This window comes from Dipteris shenzhenensis, chromosome 7, assembly GCF_047967505.1.
Source record: "Dipteris shenzhenensis isolate YYH24624 ecotype China chromosome 7, Dip_SZ_1.0, whole genome shotgun sequence".
In the NCBI taxonomy this organism is placed as follows: Eukaryota; Viridiplantae; Streptophyta; class Polypodiopsida; order Gleicheniales; family Dipteridaceae; genus Dipteris; species Dipteris shenzhenensis.
This window is the reverse complement of record NC_141602.1, coordinates 53,239,492-53,258,523: the sequence shown is the minus strand read 5'-3', so window position 1 is coordinate 53,258,523 and position 19,032 is coordinate 53,239,492. Positions and strand designations below refer to the sequence as shown.

At 44.2% G+C, this 19,032-nt stretch overlaps 1 protein-coding gene across 1 annotated transcript in view; it reads left to right on the top strand.

The window, feature by feature from the left end:
• The first annotated feature begins 984 nt into the window (after positions 1-984).
• Positions 985-19,032, top strand: part of LOC147900494 (P-loop containing nucleoside triphosphate hydrolases superfamily protein) — a 52,593-nt gene continuing 34,545 nt past the window's right edge. The window contains exons 1-6 of the mRNA XM_087377042.1: positions 985-1,827; positions 1,997-2,143; positions 2,268-2,342; positions 2,457-2,638; positions 2,820-2,988; positions 3,090-3,497. Of these exons, the coding sequence (XP_087233168.1) occupies positions 1,606-1,827; positions 1,997-2,143; positions 2,268-2,342; positions 2,457-2,638; positions 2,820-2,988; positions 3,090-3,497 (1,203 nt within the window). The 5' untranslated portion in view covers positions 985-1,605. The remainder of the gene's footprint in view (positions 1,828-1,996; positions 2,144-2,267; positions 2,343-2,456; positions 2,639-2,819; positions 2,989-3,089; positions 3,498-19,032) is intronic.

Here is a 19,032-nt window from a genome sequence, read left to right as displayed (position 1 = left end):
TTGGGAATCTTCTGACGTGGGACATTGGAAGGCTTGTTGTCTTGTGACAGACCACAGCTCTTGGATCTGAGTGACAGTGCCCTTATGGATCTGCCGACCGCCCATATGATGTCTAGGTCATGAAGCTGTTGCGCAACTTTGTTCCTCCGCATGAGATAATATAAACATTTTCTAGGGTTATTATGGCCTACAGGTAAACATTGGCACACCACATGGCAAACCTGGGCTGGCTGACCAAACCTAGCCAACATGGTCTGTCTTTTTGACAAAAAATCACCCACCCTTGGCCATCTTACATTACCGATCCTTGAATGTCCTCTCCACGGCAAATGTCTTCTCGTCAGAGAGACAGACATGAAAGAGCTGTTTCAGCCCTTAGGGAAGCAGTAATGCTAGGAAACAATCCTTTGTAATTGCTGATACTGTAAAACGTTGCTACTGAGCAGAGATTCTAATAGAGCTCCAGCTCATAGAACTGCCATGAAACAATGCCAGAAGGTATCGTTCCAGTTTCAAGCTTTGCAATGTTATAATTTCTCGTCCTCATTTTTCCATACCGGAGTAGATTTCACAGAAAAGAGCAAAAGGATATGATGCCCGTAAGAATTGCAAAATAAGCTCACTTGTGAGATTATGGCCATGACAAAAAAGGACGTATCTGCAAGTCGTGTGTCTCAATACTCTAACCACTGCTGTATGCTGACCAGGGAGGATACTTGGAATCTAATGCTATCTTCCTTTTGCAATACTAAGTATTACTAACAAAGTTGGAATATCAGAATTCAGAAGACTGCTAGTAAATGTGTCATATGACTTCTCACCGAGTTTAGACGTGCAATGTGAAATGTGGCTTGTGTGACGATCAGCTTTACCCAACAACTTTGTAGTGACAAAGATTCCAATGCACGTAGAAAGAAAAGCAAAGGTTTTACCTCAATTACATATAGCTTAGTAACCGTGAACATGGAAATTATACGAGGGCAAATTACTATGTAGTACGCAGGAAGTTGACATGCAGACCACTGTAACTATGACCATACAAATTGATAGGCAGATCAATGTGCAAATTACAGAGAAAACGTGTGAAAGGATCGAGGAATCCACCGGTTGTATAGGAGCGCATCTTTCTCTGCAAGTCACTGGGCTCCAGAAAAATGCGTGTGCGAAATATGCAGTGCTGCGGTGAGTTAACCCGCGACAATCTCTATGACATGCAAATAACGATATGCCATATGCCATATTGGAAGAGGGAATCCGATGCATTCTGTGATCCTTGCAAAGCTGTATAGGGTGTAACGGCACCATTCGCGCGCAGAGTTTTCCACTCCTCAGCAAGCTAACCACAATGGGCTTGACTTACCATACGGATAAACAAAGGAACACATGCATTTCCTTCGCGATGCACTCTTAGATCGGTGACCTGCCACTTCTACTGGCATCCGAAATGCGGAGAAGGCCTTTTATGGAAGTAGATTTTACCACGAGGTGGCCTGGATGATAGCTGGCAGGAAGAAAAAACGAGGAAGCAAAACGCAGCGCGTGTCGCTGATATAAAGCAGAGCAGCGCTATTGCACGGCATAAAACTTACTCTTTTTCAGGCGTCAATGGCAGGGCTCTTCCAATATTTGGATGGGTTCTCTCGCTCCTGGCATCCTTGGTCAATCCATCGGCAGCAGAAAGTCTGTTATTCGAAGCAGATCCCGTCCTCCACCTGGACTGTTGAGCTCATCCGGGCTCAAAGTGCCGAAACACGGTCTACAAAGCTGGTCACCTTCCTCGGCAAAGGAGGTTCAGGCAAAACTATCACTGCTCTCCTAGCAGCTCAAGTATGAGCTTCATCGATGCTTTTTTGCTGATTTCCTACTGTAACTTTTCTGATCCTCTCGACGTTGGAATGATCGAAATTGCAAGAGCTGCTCGAAATACAAGGAATACTAGCAAGTGTGAAAGCCACATTGCTAGTGTGTGATAATGTTTTGACATTAATTAATGCAGTATTATGCAAGAACGGGCCTTTGCACCTGTCTGGTGCTCCAATCTCAAGAACCCACTGCCGATTTTCTGCTCGGCCAAAAGTTAGGAGGCTCTCCGACATCCTTTGTCGAGGGAGCTCTCGACATTGTTCGCCTTGAATCAACCAAGGTACTGAATCTATCTTTTCTGTTGACAACATGCAACCTGAAAATGCTACATCTTTCTTTTTTTTCCATTACTCCTATTTCCACTTCTTTTGAGTCCTATTTTACTATTTAATTACGTTTTGCAGCTGCTCCTGGAGCCACTTTCACAAATTAAAAAGGCTGATGCAAGGCTCAATTTCAGTCAAGGAGCTTTAGATGAGGTTTGTCTATATACACATATTGTAGGAAACCTTTCTTGTCCCCCCGATTGTGTTGATTTGCCAAGAGAATCTAAGGATTTTCTTAACAGAGGATCAGTGTGTCTGGATTCACAGGTAGTGGGTGAGGAGCTTAGTGTTCTTCCTGGTATGGATTCGCTTTTGGCGCTTGGAGCAATGGAACGCCTCATAGGATTTGCAGGGAGTCGCAAAGCCAACCAAATATATGATATTGTTGTGTATGACGGCTTGAGTTCTGAAGAAACCTTGCGACTTGTTGGAGCGGCTGAAAAGTTGAGGTATTTGGATCATATCAAATAATATGTCATCTCAAGAGTCAATCTATTGCCAATGTGATAAAACCTTGTCAACCAGCAAGCAAACATTGAAAAATTTATCGTTTGCCCATGGAGTAGTGATAACAAAAGACATCCTGAGAGAATCTGTTCAAGCGTACACTGATTTTTCAAAGTCATATAGATGGTACTTGCAGCGTGCAAGGAGCTTATCTGAGAAGACTGACACGGGTAGGGTCACGTCCCCATCAATCCTACGATTACTTGAAGCTTCTCTGATGCAAGAAAGCACTAGTGACTCTGCTGGAAGAAGTATTGCTGAACTATGGGATGGTGCTGACCGAGTTCTTGAGGTATATACTCCTTTACCCTGAAGCTCATCATGGATATCCTATTTGTCGTCAGGTCTATTTGTCAAAATGGAGTGTTTGACCAGTTATTTGGGTTCTCACAGAAAATTGCACAAACATTTGCAGACTCGAGAAGGTTTGCATGTTATCTTGTAATGGATCCAAGCAACCACCTGTCTGTCAGTGCGGCACTCCGGTATTGGGGTTGTGCTATGCAAGCTGGTGCACGTGTAGCTGGTTCTTTCTACAAAGAAGCACCTGCTGACGCTCTATATAGAGATTCATTTGACAAGCACTTTGCACCTCTAGCTGGAGCTTATCTGCCAGCCCTGCCTCTGAGTACAACTGTTGAGTGGGAAAAAGCTATTGCCAGGCTCAATGACAATGCCAAAGCTCTTTTTATGAAAGACAACTCCGACAATATTCCAGTACCTGTGGGGTACAACATGAAGGACCAAACAGTTTCGTTCTTTTTGCCAGGTTTTCAAAAATCAGAAATTCGGTTATCTCAGGTAATTCTTCATATGTGAGTTGCCTTTAAAATTGAAAATGTCCATGTGGTTATGGAGAGAGAGAGAGAGAGAGAGAGAGAGAGAGAGTCTATTAACGTCCACGGAAGACCAAAAGGTCTATGGGACAGCACAGAACCAACTAATACATCAGTTTAGGGAGGGCACATGGCAGCTCCCATAGAGTGCAAAAGCATCTCTGTTTATTCAGAATAGCTACATCTAATAAAGCATAAAAAACATGTAATCGGCCATATATCAGTTTAAGACTGAATTTGAATTCTTTGAATTCTTTGATAATTGCCATGGCTTCACGGTATACTGCCCATTTTCCATCCTTCCTTGCAGCTCTAACCTTGGCTAATTCAGTCGCTTTGTTCTTCAGTTGAGCTTGCGTGAGCTCCTCAACTATCCATACCTTCATCCCTTTCAGCTGAAAGTGATGATAGCATGTCCTTTGGAGTGTTTGATATTAGTTGCTACCTCTTCATCATCATCCTTCCGTTCAATGTTGGGCATGGCTGCTTCGACATGTGCTAAAGTTTCACTAAAAGAGTCCTCATCCTTATACCAGTTTTCTAGAAGTCCTATCCGAATCTTCAATGAGTTTTCACATATGGCTTCATGCTCCTTAATCTCTTCTTGAATGTCAGTTTTACTTGCCTTGGTCTCAACTTCCACACTTGCCTCCTCCTTGACTGTTTGTACTTCAGAGTGAATGAGGTCTTTAACTGAGGAGACTAGTTGAGGGGTGGGTAGGGAAGCCTTACATGCCTTCATAACTTCGTCTATGATTGCCTGCTTGCCAAGCCTGTCGAAAAACTAAGTTTAGCTGTCACAGCTGCCAATTGCATCTTTAAGTCATGAACCTCTTGCTGTTGATGACGTTAGTGGGGATGTCATAGTAGCTAGTCCCTGCTATGCGTGATGGAGTTTATGGTTTTCAATCTTATGAGTGACTATCGTGAGATTGAAACTGCACTATGTTGTGTTTTTAGAGGATGAGTTTGGGAATGTTCCTGGATTCATCTAGGTATATGCTTCTGCCGTATTAGCGGACATGCAAATTTCACCTTGTGAAGTTCTTGTCCAAGTTGCGGCCTGCTGGTATTGCGATAATTCTTTCTATCTTAAATGGTGTGTTGCCCTATCAGCTAGATTTAGATTTAGATGAGAGACTAAAATGAAATCGTTTAGACTTCAAGTTGTAGCTTGAATGAAGAGATTTGGACTACTTTTTGATTAGCCTTCTCCTTTAGTGCTAGCCTTCGTCATGGCTGAGTTTGTCCTTCACCTCCGGAGTGATGATAGAAACTCAGTACGAAGACTTTGTATAAATGGATGCTCAAGTATGTGTGGGTGTGTGGATTTGTATGTGTGAGAGCATACTTTTATACTATGGTCTACACCCACTGTTGGGCGCTGATGACGTCAGTGGGGATGTCATAGTAGCTAGTGACAAAATATGAAGAGGGGAGAGGAGAAGAGTGGAGATGAGGAGAGAGGGCACAGCTAGAGAGCACACCACAAATGACTAACTGTACACTAGATTTAGTTGAAAAAATAGAATATATACAAATCCTTTTAGGGTTAGGGTTAGGGGATCTAACCCTTTCCTTTATAGCACTCTATAAGGTTAGTGCTATGCACATATGATCACGTGATGGTGCTATGCACACATGATCACATGATGTTGAGCGTGAACTCTCAACACCTTTCCTCAAGATTAACATCATGAAGTAGGCCTTCCCTCAAGATGATGATTCTAGGGAATCGAAGAAGGACTGAGCATTACATTCCATCACACCCCTTTAATGGGAATGTCCTTCCTTTGCGTCAAACCAAGAGCTAGTCGGTGTTTCTCGAATAGCTCTTTACCGAGTGGTTTGGTAAAGATGTCTGCAACATTCTCTTTGCTATCACAATGCTGCAATGTGATGTCACCAAGTAACACTCTTTCTCTGATGAAGTGCTCTCTGACATCAATGTGCTTTGTCCTGGAGTGATATATTGGATTTTTGGCCAATGCTTGAGCCGATTGATTATCACAGTATATTGTTGTTGGCTTTGACTCATCAAAGTAATCTGTTTCTGACAATAGTCTTCTGAGCCATATAGCCTCACATGCACCTGTAGTGAGTGCTCTATATTCTGCTTCAGTCGAAGACAAAGAAACAGTTGGCTGTTTGTTTGACAACCATGATATAGCACCTTGACCAAGGAAAAATGCATATCCCTGTGTCGATCTCCTGGTCTCATGATCTCCAGCATAGTCACTGTCACAGTATCCATGCAACCGTGGATGACTTCCTCTGTATTCTATCCCAAACTGTCTTGTACCTCTGATGTATCTCAAGACTCTTTTGGCTGCATTCCAGTGAGATTGTTTTGGATTTGCCATAAACTGTGCTAGTGAGCTTACTGCATAACAAATATCTGGCCGTGTGATTGTCAGATATATAAGAGATCCAATGAGTTGCCTGTAGTATCTATCATTGACTGTAGGCTTTTCTGAATCTTTAGTAAGTTTCAAACTCTGTTCCATGGGAGTGGCTGCAATCTTGCAATCTGCCATATGAAACTTCTTCAGGAGACTGTCAACATATTTGAGCTGACTCATGAATGTGCTATCTGAATCTCTCCAGAACTCAATTCCAAGACAATAGTGCATAAGTCCAAGATCTTTCATGTCGAACTCTGCAGATAAGTCTTGTTTTAAATTTTTGATGAAGCTATCCTTGCTTCCTGTCACAATCAGATCATCTACGTACAAAAGTGCAATAGTAATATCTTCCCCTTGAACTTTGTAGTAGAGAGTATGATCTGCATTGGACTTCATGTATCCCAGATCAGCAAAATACTTGTTAATTCTGCTGTACCAACTTCTGGGTGCTTGCTTTAAGCCGTAGAGACTTTTCTTGAGATGGCAAACCTTGTTCTCCTTTCCTGGTTCAACATAACCTGCGGATTGTTGCATATAGACTTCCTCGTCTAGATAACCATTGAGAAATGCATTCTTGACATCGAGCTGATACACATTCCATTTACTGAGTGTTGCTAGTGATATCAAGAACCGTATGGAATCCATCTTTGCTACTGGAGCATAAGTCTCATCATAGTCTTGACCATATTGTTGTGCAAATCCTTTTGCAACTAATCTGGCTTTGTATCTCTGAATACTGCCATCTGGATTGTACTTCACTTTGTATACCCATTTGTTGGCTATGGCCTTCTTTCCTGGTGGAAGGTCGCATAATTCCCAAGTGTTATTTTTATACAAAGCATCCATTTCTTCATTCATAGCAGTTTGCCATTCTGGCTTGTCTACTGCGTCTTCGAAGTACACTGGCTCTTCTGTAGCCATGATGGTAGTCATAAGAGCATAGTTGGTGGTTTCCACCTGAATTGCTTTGCCTTTCTGAGCATATGTCAATCTGGCTGGTGGTCTGCTTTCCCTAGTAGACCGTCTGAGCTGCTGTGGCGCTGCTTGGGGTGTTGCTGGCAATTCTTACTCTTCTTCATCAACCTGTTCTGTAGATGACTGTGAAGTCGATGCTTCTATCTCCGGTGTAGGTGAGGTTTTCCATTTTGATTCCTCATCAAAGATTACATCTCTGGAGATAATGACTTTGTGGTTGATGAATCATACAATTTGTATGCTTTGCTTTCTTCACTGTAGCCAACCATGATGGCGTGACTTCGCATCCAATTTCCTGCGATGATCATCATGTATGTGGGCATATGCTATGCAACCAAATATGCGGAGATGCCCAATGTGTGGCTTGTGTCCAGTGAATGCTTCATAAGGAGTCATACCTTGTATCGGTTCGGTAGGAAGCCGATTAAGCAAGTAGTTAGCTGTAGCTATTGCTTCTGCCCAATACTGATTCGGAAGATGCTTTTCACTAAGCATTGCTCTAGCACTGTCTGCTAAAGTCCCATTCTTCCTTTCAGCTCTTGCATTTTGCTGAGGAGTATCTGCACATGTGAATTGTCTTCGAATGCCGTGATTTTTGCAAAAGTTCATGAATGCTGAAGACATGTATTCACCTCCTCTGTCTGATCTCATGACCTTGATCTTTCTGCCTGTTTGGTTTTCTACCATGGCTTTGAATTCTTGAAATCTGGAAAACACTTCAGATTTCTCTTTCAAAAAGTAGACCCAACAATATCTGCTGTAGTCGTCTATGAAGGTCAAGTAATAAAGTGAACCATTGATGCTGCGGATCTGGGCATAACCCCATACATCTGTATGAATCAAATCAAGAATACCTCGTGCACGAGAGGTACTTCTGACAAAGTTGGTTCGCTTTTGTTTGCCGAAGCAGCATGCTTCACAAACTTTTCCAAGAAACTGTAGCTTCGGAATCCCAATTGCCATATTCTGATTCCTTAGATCTAACAAGTACTTGAAGTTGACATGACCATATCTCTTGTGCCATTTTGCAGATAGTGGCATCTGTTGCATTTGAGCTGACATGGCATGCTTATCTGGTACTGTAGCTAGCATCCTGTATAAGCGTCCTTTCTTGACACCTTTTGCTACTAGCGGATTTGTCTCTGATAGTGCATTCATCACCGTCGAAGATGACTTTGTAGTTGTGTTCCGTCATTTGACCTACTGACAAAAGGTTCTTGCTGAGCTTCGGAACATAGAGCACATCTTTGAGTAATCCTTTTGTACCAGTGAAATTGTTCATAGGGATAACACCTGTCCCTTGAATCGGATTCGGTGTATTGTTGCTGTGTAGATGACATTCTTTTGTCCTTCTAATGGCTTCATTTCTGTGAACCATTCCTGATGATTTGTCATATGAGATGATGCACCGCTGTCGATGTACCAAGGATCTTGTTCCACTTGGTCGACTTGATAGCTGAAATCCTCTTTGGGATTGAAATCAGTGTCCAGGTGCATTGTATCAGTCTGATGCAATTCCTCACTTGCAAGAAACATATTGCCATGTTCATTTGCAAAATGACTGTGACTAGAATGTCCACCACGATGATTTCCTCTTCCTCGGGAATTCCCTCGATTGCTGCTGGATTGACCGCCTTGGTCATACTGCTTCTTGCGGCAATCTCTTTCATAGTGTCCAAACTTGTGACAGTAGTTGCACTGGATGTTTGACACATTGGTGGATGCATTCCCTCGTCCTTGAAATCTTCCTCGATTGGAATGATTTCCTCTTTGCTGATTTTGATGTTGCTGAGGATGCTGCTGATGCTGATGCTGATTCTGACTTTGATTTTGTTGATGATGACCACTTTTCTGATATGATCTACCTCTGTTTCTGCCTTTGCCTCTGCTTCAGTCTGAAGCTGTGAATGCCTGATCATTAGAATGACCTTTACATGCTTGAATGGCCTGAGTCCTGAGTTCTTCACCAAGTAGAACTGACTGAAGTTCTTCCAGTGTTGGAATTTGCCGTTGGATGGCAATACTCTGAACTAGATTCTCATATCCTTCTCCTAGTCCATTCAGGATTACTTGAACCATTTCTGCGGGATTCATAGTCTCTCCTGCTGCTGCAAGTTGATTGTTGTAGTCTTTGATGCGGAGTACATAAGCATGACCGGTTTCATTGCTATTGCGGAAACTCTGGTTGATCTGGTTTCTCAGGGTGAGAATCCTGGATGTGTTCTTGGACTCGTAGAGAGCTGGTGTCCTAGCATGACATCTTGCACATTCTGCTTGATCAGGTGATAGGCATACTTCTCTTTCTTATCCCATTCTGCTTGAGCTCGGGCAATGGCAGGATCTGCTACTGGTGCGGAAACTGTTTGTTGTAGATGTAGATCCTGATGTAGATTCCGTTGCTGGTGCTGTAACAACAGATGGAGTAGAGCTACTGGTGGCTGGATCGGCATCCATCGACATACTCCCATTTGTCCTGAAGCACAAGAATGGTCTCCATTCGGTATTTCCATGTACCATAATTGGAGTTGTCTAACTTAGCAGATGCCTCCAGATTGAGGTTGCTAGTCGACATGGTGCAAACAATGTACTAAAAAAGTGTCCTGAAAATCTCTGTATGAATCAACTGCAAATACACTGAAGATGCCAAGTGAAATCTCTGTACCGTCGGTGAAGATAGAACTGCAGTATATAAGATCTGATCTGTGTTACAAGGCTTGTGGCAATGATGCCGGGAATAGCCAAGAGGCTTTACAAGGCTGAAATGATGTGCACGATGCCGTGAGATAGCCAAATAGGCTTTACAATGGTGGCATGTGTGTGTGAAATCAAATGATATCTGCCCACTGAATCAATCTGCAATGCCTCTGAACTCTGAAGTCTGCTCACTGAACTGATGAACGTAAGGTTTCAGGTAATGTAATGATGTGAAATCGGATGTGAGCGTATGGACTGACTCCGAGTAGGTACTAGTCGGGAATTTCGGGCATGGCTTAGATTGGCAACTTGGGGAAATTCAAAGCGTCCCCTCTATGGCGATCTAGTCTACTCTGATCTAGATCTAAACCAACCGTCGATCGATGAAAGAACAGCAAATAATTCCTTTTCTTTTGTTCTTTAAGTGTTGGGTCAGATGCGTCGATGGAGAGACAAATGTGCATGAAGGAAGTGGTTTTGTCGGCGAGGCTCAAATGTGAGTGTAACTTGCACCGAAATGTGCGCGTGTGATGTGACGAGCGCGTGGAGCACGAAAAAACGAGCGACTTTCCTTTTTGGAGCACCCTCAAATTCTTCCTGGATCAAGAGATACGACTTGATCTAGGTGGAGGGGCAAAAGGAGTGCAAATGGTGCTCAATGATGATGTGTCACTGTGAGTCACATGCAGTGATGATGTGGCACTGTGCTTAGCAAGAGGTGTGCCTGTGAAGCTCTGTGCTGAGGTGGCAGGAGTGTGCACATGCAGTGTGTGCATAGTGTGCCTGGCAAGGGATTGTGCCTGCAGGGGTCAGTGCTGACTGGACTGCTGAGATGGCAATGCTGAGGTGGCACAGATGATGTCAGCAAGGTGACGTGGCAATGCTGACGTGGCATTGATGATGTGTCCCTGATGACGTGGCACAGGTGACGTGGCTGATGACGTCCCTGATGACGTGGCACAGGTGACCTGGTTGATGATGTGTCACTGATGACGTGGCAGGTGACGTGGCTGATGATGTGTCACTGATGACGTCGCAGGTGACGTGGCAGTCGACGATGACGTGACACTGGTGACGTGGCCAGATGACATGGCTGCTGGTGCTGATGTGGCAGGATGACGTGGCCTGCTTACGTGGTGCTGATGACGTGGCAGATAGGATTGACACGTGGCAAATTTTGAGACGCTTATCTGCCATGTGGCAGATAAGATGACGTGGCGCACGGGCCACGTGTCACATTGTGGGAAGCCGGAATCTACCAAGATTCGGACGGAATCTTCCGGATTCCGTCGTCTTCTCCGTCGATGGAGGCGGCCGGGCGCTGGTCGTCGAGGAGCCTTCGGAGGTCGTCCGTCGGCTGGCTGTAGAAGGAGTCGATGGAACCGTAGGCGAGCACTGGCCTTTCTTTTGGAGCTGCGCTATGAGAGCTAATGGCAGCCATTCGGTGGGCAATGGCTAATGGCAGCCATTCGGTGGGCTGCGCTAGCCTTCGATGGAGAGGCGCTTCGTTGGAGAGACCGCGACGCTGGTGGCACGTTGAGCCGGTGATGCTGCTCGGTAGAGATGGAGTCGTCGGTGGACTGGCAAGGTCGATGGAGTGGAGATGAGGAGAGAGGGCACAGCTAGAGAGCACACCACAAATGACTAACTGTATACTAGATTTAGTTGAAAAAATAGAATATATACAAACTCTTTTAGGGTTAGGGTTAGGGGATCTAACCCTTTCCTTTATAGCACTCTATAAGGTTAGTGCTATGCACATATGATCACGTGATGGTGCTATGCACACATGATCACATGATGTTGAGCGTGAACTCTCAACAGCTAGTCCCTGCTATGCGTGATGGAGTTTATGGTTTTCAATCTTATGAGTGACTATCGTGAGATTGAAACTGCACTATGTTGTGTTTTTAGAGGATGAGTTTGGGAATGTGCCTAGAGTCATGTAGGTATATGAACCTCTTGCTGTAAGTAAAAGATCTGCTCAGGGTGACCAATGACAGGCCGATTTAAACCTCCTTTATAGTATGTAGGCTCATGGTGACCAATGATGGGCCGATTTAAACCTCCTTTATAGTATGTATGTGCATATAGAGAAGGCGTCTTAGCTGCAATTGTGGAGTACTATACTCGATTAGTTGGAGTCGGTGGTGTAGAGAGGGGGGGGGGGATTTTGATGCATAGATCTTGGACATGACATGTCCAATCTATACTCTAGCACGGGTATCACTTTGGGAATAATGATGCATTCTATTCATTGCCAATCAATTTTTTGGCAAATGTGAGGCAACCATGTAGTTGATAGCTCTCCCTATCTTTCTAGATGGTCCATCCATTCTTGATCAGCCTTAGGGCATGCCACTCAGCAGTTTTGGCTTTTGTACCCCAAGACTATGCGTGATGGGTTCATGTGTCGGAATCTGCAGCAATGGGAGTGAGGGCAATTCTTTTGGCTTGCAGTTTCCAGATCATCATGCCTTTGGCAAGACCACGCAGCCAAAGCCTTACCCATGTCCCTATCCCACATCACTCATAGTCAGCGTTAGTGAGACAACTCCTATAATCTTCACTGAACCACGAAGTAAAAACTGAACCATCAAGTGCTTCATTTATGAATTTACCACCCAACCCTAAACAAACCGCTCACGGTTGAGCATCAGAGGTCATAGGAAAAACACATGGCCTGTGTCACCACAATGTAAAATATCCTAAGTCAAAGTATAGTTAACCATTTATCTCATCATAATTAAAGAGTTTCATATGTGTTAATTATGGTCAAAGAGTTCTTTTAATGGTCAAAGAATTGACTACGGTCAAAGCTACTTGACTAGAGAGTGTTGACTTCAGGCGCCTCGACCCTTGGTCAAAGCCTCTTAATTATGATCAAGAGCGTTGACTTCGGTCAACTAGAGAATAAATATATATTTTTATATTTGTTATGTGTGCACATGTGTTCAGTGGGGACGCCCACCGTGACTAGAATTAGTCCACAGTGTATTATTTGCATGCAAAGCACTAACAATTAATGGGTGCCATGGTGGTGCGCTTTAATTAATTGTTGCAGGTACTAGGAAGAGTTATTTTCCTAAGCGCTACGGGAGCCTAACAAGCATCTAGGAGGCGGTTCGCATGACCAAGTGCTTAGAAGACTCCAGAGTTGCCCTTAGTGGCATGTAATAGGACTTAGTCTAGATTTTAGGCAAGTGGCATGTTGCCAATTTGAAAGGAGCTTGAAGCTCTTGTAATATTGATTCATGTTGGATTTTGTATCAAGCAACTCTATGCTGAACTCTTGTAACAGCTTTCTCTCTTCAAAGGTGAGACAGTAGAGCAGGTACGATCTTATGTGTACCTCGGGGTGATCTTTTCTGGTCCACAATTTTCACTGAGAGTCACGATTGATGCCAGATTGGATAGAGGGTATGCAGCTTTGGGGGCACTAGAGAGACAGTGTGCACATGTACAGTTCCAAGAGCCACGCACAAAATTATGGTTGTTTGAGACATTGGTGGTGCCCACACTATTTTATGGTGCAGCTATATGGGGCCCCAGTGTAGGGGGTGCAACTGAGTGGAGGAGATTGGAAAGGCCATTAGTGACATTGATTGCCCGCATGATCCGGAGCAAGTCATTTGTAGCACATCCGATAAAACGAGCTGAATCAGCAGCTGCTCCACTAGTGACTAAGGCTCTATTCCAGGCAGTAACTTGCATACATAGATTGTGGGATCTACTTGGCTCCAGATATGCACGGTTGGCTATGATATCATCCAGGCAGCTAGCAGAGGAGGGTCGAACATGGTGCTGGTATGCTCAGCTACAGAGATGGTTTGTAGAGCATGAGTTGACAATGGATGCACTCCCACCCTTTCAATACAGTTTGGATAGTTAGACCTGTCTCAAGTTGGAGACTGAGAGAACTTGGACTAGACCACATGAGCCCTTAGGGAAGAAGATGGCACACTACCAGAGCCATTTTCTTCATTTATCTCCAGATGAACTTATAGCCAGGCCAGCATACATGGACACACACCTATCTCACGGGCTATGTAGTATTATTGGCCAAATTTGAACCTCATCACATCAGTTGAGAATAGAGACAGGGAGATACACCCACACAGCCCCTTAGGATCGGATATGTCAGTTATGCCAGCAGGAGGAGGAGACAGAGGAGCATTACGTATGTAGATGCACGGTATATTATGAAGATATCACTGTCTATTCAGAAAGGGATTTGGCCCACTCCGTAGGGTGAAGGAGTAGGAAGATAAAAAATGCTTGGGTTTGTTTTTATCAGAGCTCAAGCGACATAGAGAGACTTTGTTGGGAGACAGACAGCCAAGACCAGCCCCACCCAGGCAAAGTACACTTAGAGACTTCTTCACTGCCAGCACCTTAGCTAGTTTTATGCCCTCCCTGCCATCAGAAACCCCTGGCGCCACCACCACCTTATCACACACAGGCAGATTGCCACACTCTAGTGGTGTGATTTTGGACCGAGCCATCGCCATATCCAGGTCACAGAGGCCCAGGCCCCCAAGACCCCGTGCCTGGTACCCATATCTTCATTGGATCCGTGCCATCATTGCCAAACACCGGAAACATGTGGCACCGAGTTATGAGATCCTAGAGCTGCCCATGATTGGGATTTTTGACATAAGAAGAGTGCAACCTTTTTATTGATTTGCTTTCTGCCTATGCTGATCAGTTGGTACTTTTAGTAAATACTTGCTTGGTATTTCATTAGTTTTGGGTCACTTGCAGTCCCTCTGACTGTAAGTACCTTTAGTAGCTCTCAGCCTTCAGCTAATTTATTTTGTTGTTCTCTTTGATGAGACAACACTAGCAGATGTATCAACTGTTTTAGTCTCATAGGCCGTTTGCCTTTTAGAGACGTTAATATATATATATCTATCTATCTTTCTATCTTCATGAATAAAAACCTTTGGGGGGGTCCAGCCCGACGTTTTGTCCTGGGCTCTAGTGCATCTGTAGAGAGAGGGAGTGAGAGAGAGCGCATATGAGAGAATATTTGCAGTAATTATATGGAGCGAGGTTTCATTGGTATCAGCAAGGCAAGGATTGCCTTCTATGGCGACCACGATCAAAGGAGCCTGTGGGAGATGGCAGAAATTGGGATGATGGAAGCAGTAAATCACGAGAATTGAATGTTGAGAGGGTTCACAGAATTGTGATGCAAGTGTTGCTAACTTCTAGTACGTCGTCATCATTTTGGTTGGTTTGGCATCCTAGATTTGTATGACACCTCGATGCTGGTAAGCCAAACAGCCACGAACGACATACATCTCAAATGGTTCACGTCAAGTTGGCCGACGTATGATTTATGCATGTATTTGCTTTCATTGGCCTAGCATAGGCCTAGGTGTACCGCAGCTCTATGCAATAGGCAAGGGGCGGAATCCAACGACGGGTTGCAATCATAAACCGAAAGGAGGATCACAAATTGTGAGTGCCTCTATGAGCATCTTTGTTGCGTTGCCAGTGACGTTGATTTCGGTAAGGCGTTATGAAGGTGCAAGAGAAGCGTATATGCAAATGCAGATCGTGAGCCAATGGAGTGATCTCAAGTTCTTGAGGAAGATTGCCGCGAACGCATACGAGCGTTGATCTGTGTGCGCGTGATGCTTGGCAATCGATCTCCGTTTTGATTTTTGGCACAGGGACAGACGAGGTTGTTTGCTTCTACGTGCAGCGCTGCCAGCCCATCTGAAAACGTGGCACCGATGTGGCTGCCAACTGGACGCTGATGTGGCAGTACAATGTGCAACGATGACATGGCAGTACATGTGGCAGCTAGCTCAAATGCTGACATGGCACTGACACGTGGCAGCCAGGTGGCATGCATGTGCAGATGCTGACATGGCAGGTGAATGATGTGGCAGCTGACTTGGACTGCCAGCTAGATAGCTGAGGTGGCCGACCTGAGGTTAAGCTAACCTAACCTTGGTTAGTGAATTGGTTAGAGGTCTAGCTAATTTGACCCAACCAGACTAGTCTGGTCACTGTAACCAGACTGTGACCAGTCCAGTTAGTCTAGTTGCAGACTAACCAAACCAGAACCAGTCAGTCTGGTTAGTGTAACCAGTAGTTACCCATCCAGTTACTGTCCAAAAAAAAAAAAGACAGTTGCAGAGACTGTTTCTGCTAGCAGTTTTCACCCACCTGAGAGAGTATTTACTGTCAGAAAAAACAGAAATCAGAGAAAATCAGAGATTTGCAGAAAAAGAATATGCATGTCTTTGAGCAGTGAAAAGAGGGAAAAACAGATGCTTTTTGAAGTCATTTGCATCAGCCAGAAAAGGGGCACACAGCTTTGAGTTTATGCCTTGAGTTGACAGCCCATTATTGGCACAAGTTGTGAATGCAAGACACCTCTTGTTGAGGTACTTTCTTTCTGAAAAGCAAAGGCTGAGTGCATCAGTTGCTTACACAGTGTGTGTGAGAGAGTTGCAGATCTCAGACAAGTTGCAGAGATGGCTTCACAGCATCATGCCCAATCATCCCATGAGGGAATGGCAGAGTCTAACCAGGTAAAGTCTAACCAGGTACAGCAGGCTGAAGCTTTACAGATAACCAAAGAGAATGCCTATAGAGAGTTGATTATTCAGTTGGGAGAGGGAACAAGCGATCCCTTGTTTCACAGGATGGTATAACCTCTTTTTGATGGAAAGCCAAAGAAGCCTCCCTCTGGACTTAGTGGCATGTAATAGGACTTAGTCTAAATTTTAGACAAGTGGCATGTTGCCAATTTGAAAGGAGCTTGAAGCTCTTGTAATATTGATTCATGTTGGATTTTGTACCAAGCAACTCTATGCTGAACTCTTGTAACAGCTTTCTCTCTTCATGAATAAAAACCTTCGAGGGGTCCAGCCCGACGTTTTGTCCTGGGCCCTAGTGCATCTATAGAGAGAGGGAGTGAGAGAGAGAGCATATGAGAGAATATTTGCAGTAATTATATGGAGTGAGGTTTCAGCCTGACCCTTGGTCAGTGGACCTCCGCATCCCACACCATGGAAGCCCCATCCACGAGGGATGCATCCACCTAGCTTGCTCAGTACAACCATGTCTCTACTAGGAATCACTGTCTAGGTGCGGACCAGTCTCCCCAACACTGAGCTCCCCCCCCCCCAAATGCCATTATGTAGCCATAGTCCATAGCTATAATTAGCATAGAGGTCCGATCCCTTTGAGAAATCCTTCCAAATATAACCTTGTAGTTAGGACTACTCATCCTAATCTTCTGACTCCACCCAATAGGGTGTCCGCAACCCATAGATGAGTCACAAGCTAACCAGGGTCAGCTAGGGATGTAATGAAATTCCTCCCAACAAGTATATACATCCTCAGAAATAAAATAAGGTTTTCTTTAAGTCAGCAACCCTCTCCCATGTTAAATCTTCATCTAGCCTATCTTTCCATTTAATATAAAACTCAATAATAGTCTTATTTTTGGGTTGTTTCTGACTTTTACTTAGAACCTTTTCAAATCCATGTGGAACATAGGTCAAATCCTCCAACTCTCTAAGTTTCTCCCTGAATCTACTCGTATGGAAAGGCTGTACTAGAACAGCTCCAACAGCTCTCTTGGTGCCAAAAACGAAGGTGGTCTGATTCTAAGAGGCTGACCAGCAAGCAACGGAAGTGAAGCTTCTTGCGGTAGAAGTATTCCTGGAGGCTTGAGCAAGAGCGGGCAGGTGCGGGGAAGCAAGGGGCAAGCTCCTCTGAGACCAACTAATGGAGATGGGCAGTGGAGAACACAACATGGAGAGAGCAAAACATGAGAATCCACGAACTGAAGTTGCAACAATAGGACTTAAAAGAGTACCCCTAGGGTAACCCAAACTAGGGTTAAACCTACACATCCCTAAGCTCAACCATTAATTGTGGTTAGGGAGAAAAGCCTTAGACAAGGAAAAATGGCCCACCGTTCTAACGAATTTTTACATTGGCACTGCCTTCATATACTAATAGGTCCAACACAAATGGGATGAATAAGCTCCTCTAGGACGGATTCAGCTCAGCCATCATAGAAAATTTCAGATAATGCAGGTCAGCCCAGAAGAAGGGTAAGTGTCATTATTGTAAGAAGCATGGATACCATATCAATGAATGCAAGATGAGGTTGCAGAAAGAAAAAGAAACTAGATGCAAACAAGGATAGTGCTTCACAAAATATCTGTCTGAAGCTTGGTCCTTTTTGGTCAGCAATTATGATGCTAACCATGGGGTTCCCTCAGTGTCACTAATGCTTCAGCTGCAGTCTAGTATTTTGAAAGTGGGGCTTCTAGGCAGATCACTTCTAATGAGAATTTGTTTGGCGATTTACAGCTTGCTCCAGTTAGCAAGAGGGTGTCTTGTGCCAAATTCTTCATATCCTATGAAGGGAATTGGAAAGATTTTGTTGTCATCAGTTGATGGGATTGATTTATGCCTTGCAGATTCCCTCTATGTGCCAGGGATAAAGAAGAATTTATTGTCAGTTTACTATTTTGGGAGAAGAGGCTATGCTGTCATTTGTTATGATGATGATTGTATGGTCAAGGATGGAGAAAAAGACTATCAGATAGTCACAATAAACATAAGTTGTTGGATTTAGGAGTCAGGATTACAGGACATTTAAATAGAGGGGGGCTAAAAGGGTGAATATGGGGGAGTACTGTAGAAACCTCACTCCATTACCCAAGCATGTCAACTTCCTAATCCTTAGTACTGTAGAACATGGTGCTGGTATGCTCAGCTACAGAGATGGTTTGTAGAGCATGAGTTGACAATGGATGCACTCCCACCCTTTCAATACAGTTTGGATTGTCCCAAGTTAGACCTGTCTCGCCATGACCGAAACAAGATCATTAGAGCTGATATTGTCAAGTTGGAGACTGAGAGAACTTGGACTAGACCACATGAGCCCTTAGGGAAGAAGATGGCACACTACCAGAGCCATTTTCTTCATTTATCTCCAGATGGACTTATAGCCAGGCCAGCATACATGGACACACACCTATCTCACGGGCTACGTAGTATTATTATTGGCCAAATTTGAACCTCATCACATCAGTTGAGAATAGAGACAGGGAGATACACCCACACAGCCCCTCAGGATCGGATATGTCAGTTATGCCAGCAGGAGGAGGAGACAGAGGAGCATTACGTATGTAGATGCACGGTATATTATGAAATCCGAGGAAGATACCACTGTCTATTCAGAAAGGGATTTGGCCCACTCCGTAGGGTGATGGAGTACGAAGATAAAAAATGCTTGGGTTTGTTTTTATCAGAGCTCAAGCGACATAGAGAGACTTTGTTGGGAGACAGACAGCCGAGACCAGCCCCACCCAAGCAAAGTACACTCAGAGACTTCTTCACTGCCAGCACCTTAGCTAGTTTTATGCCCTCCCTGCCATCAGA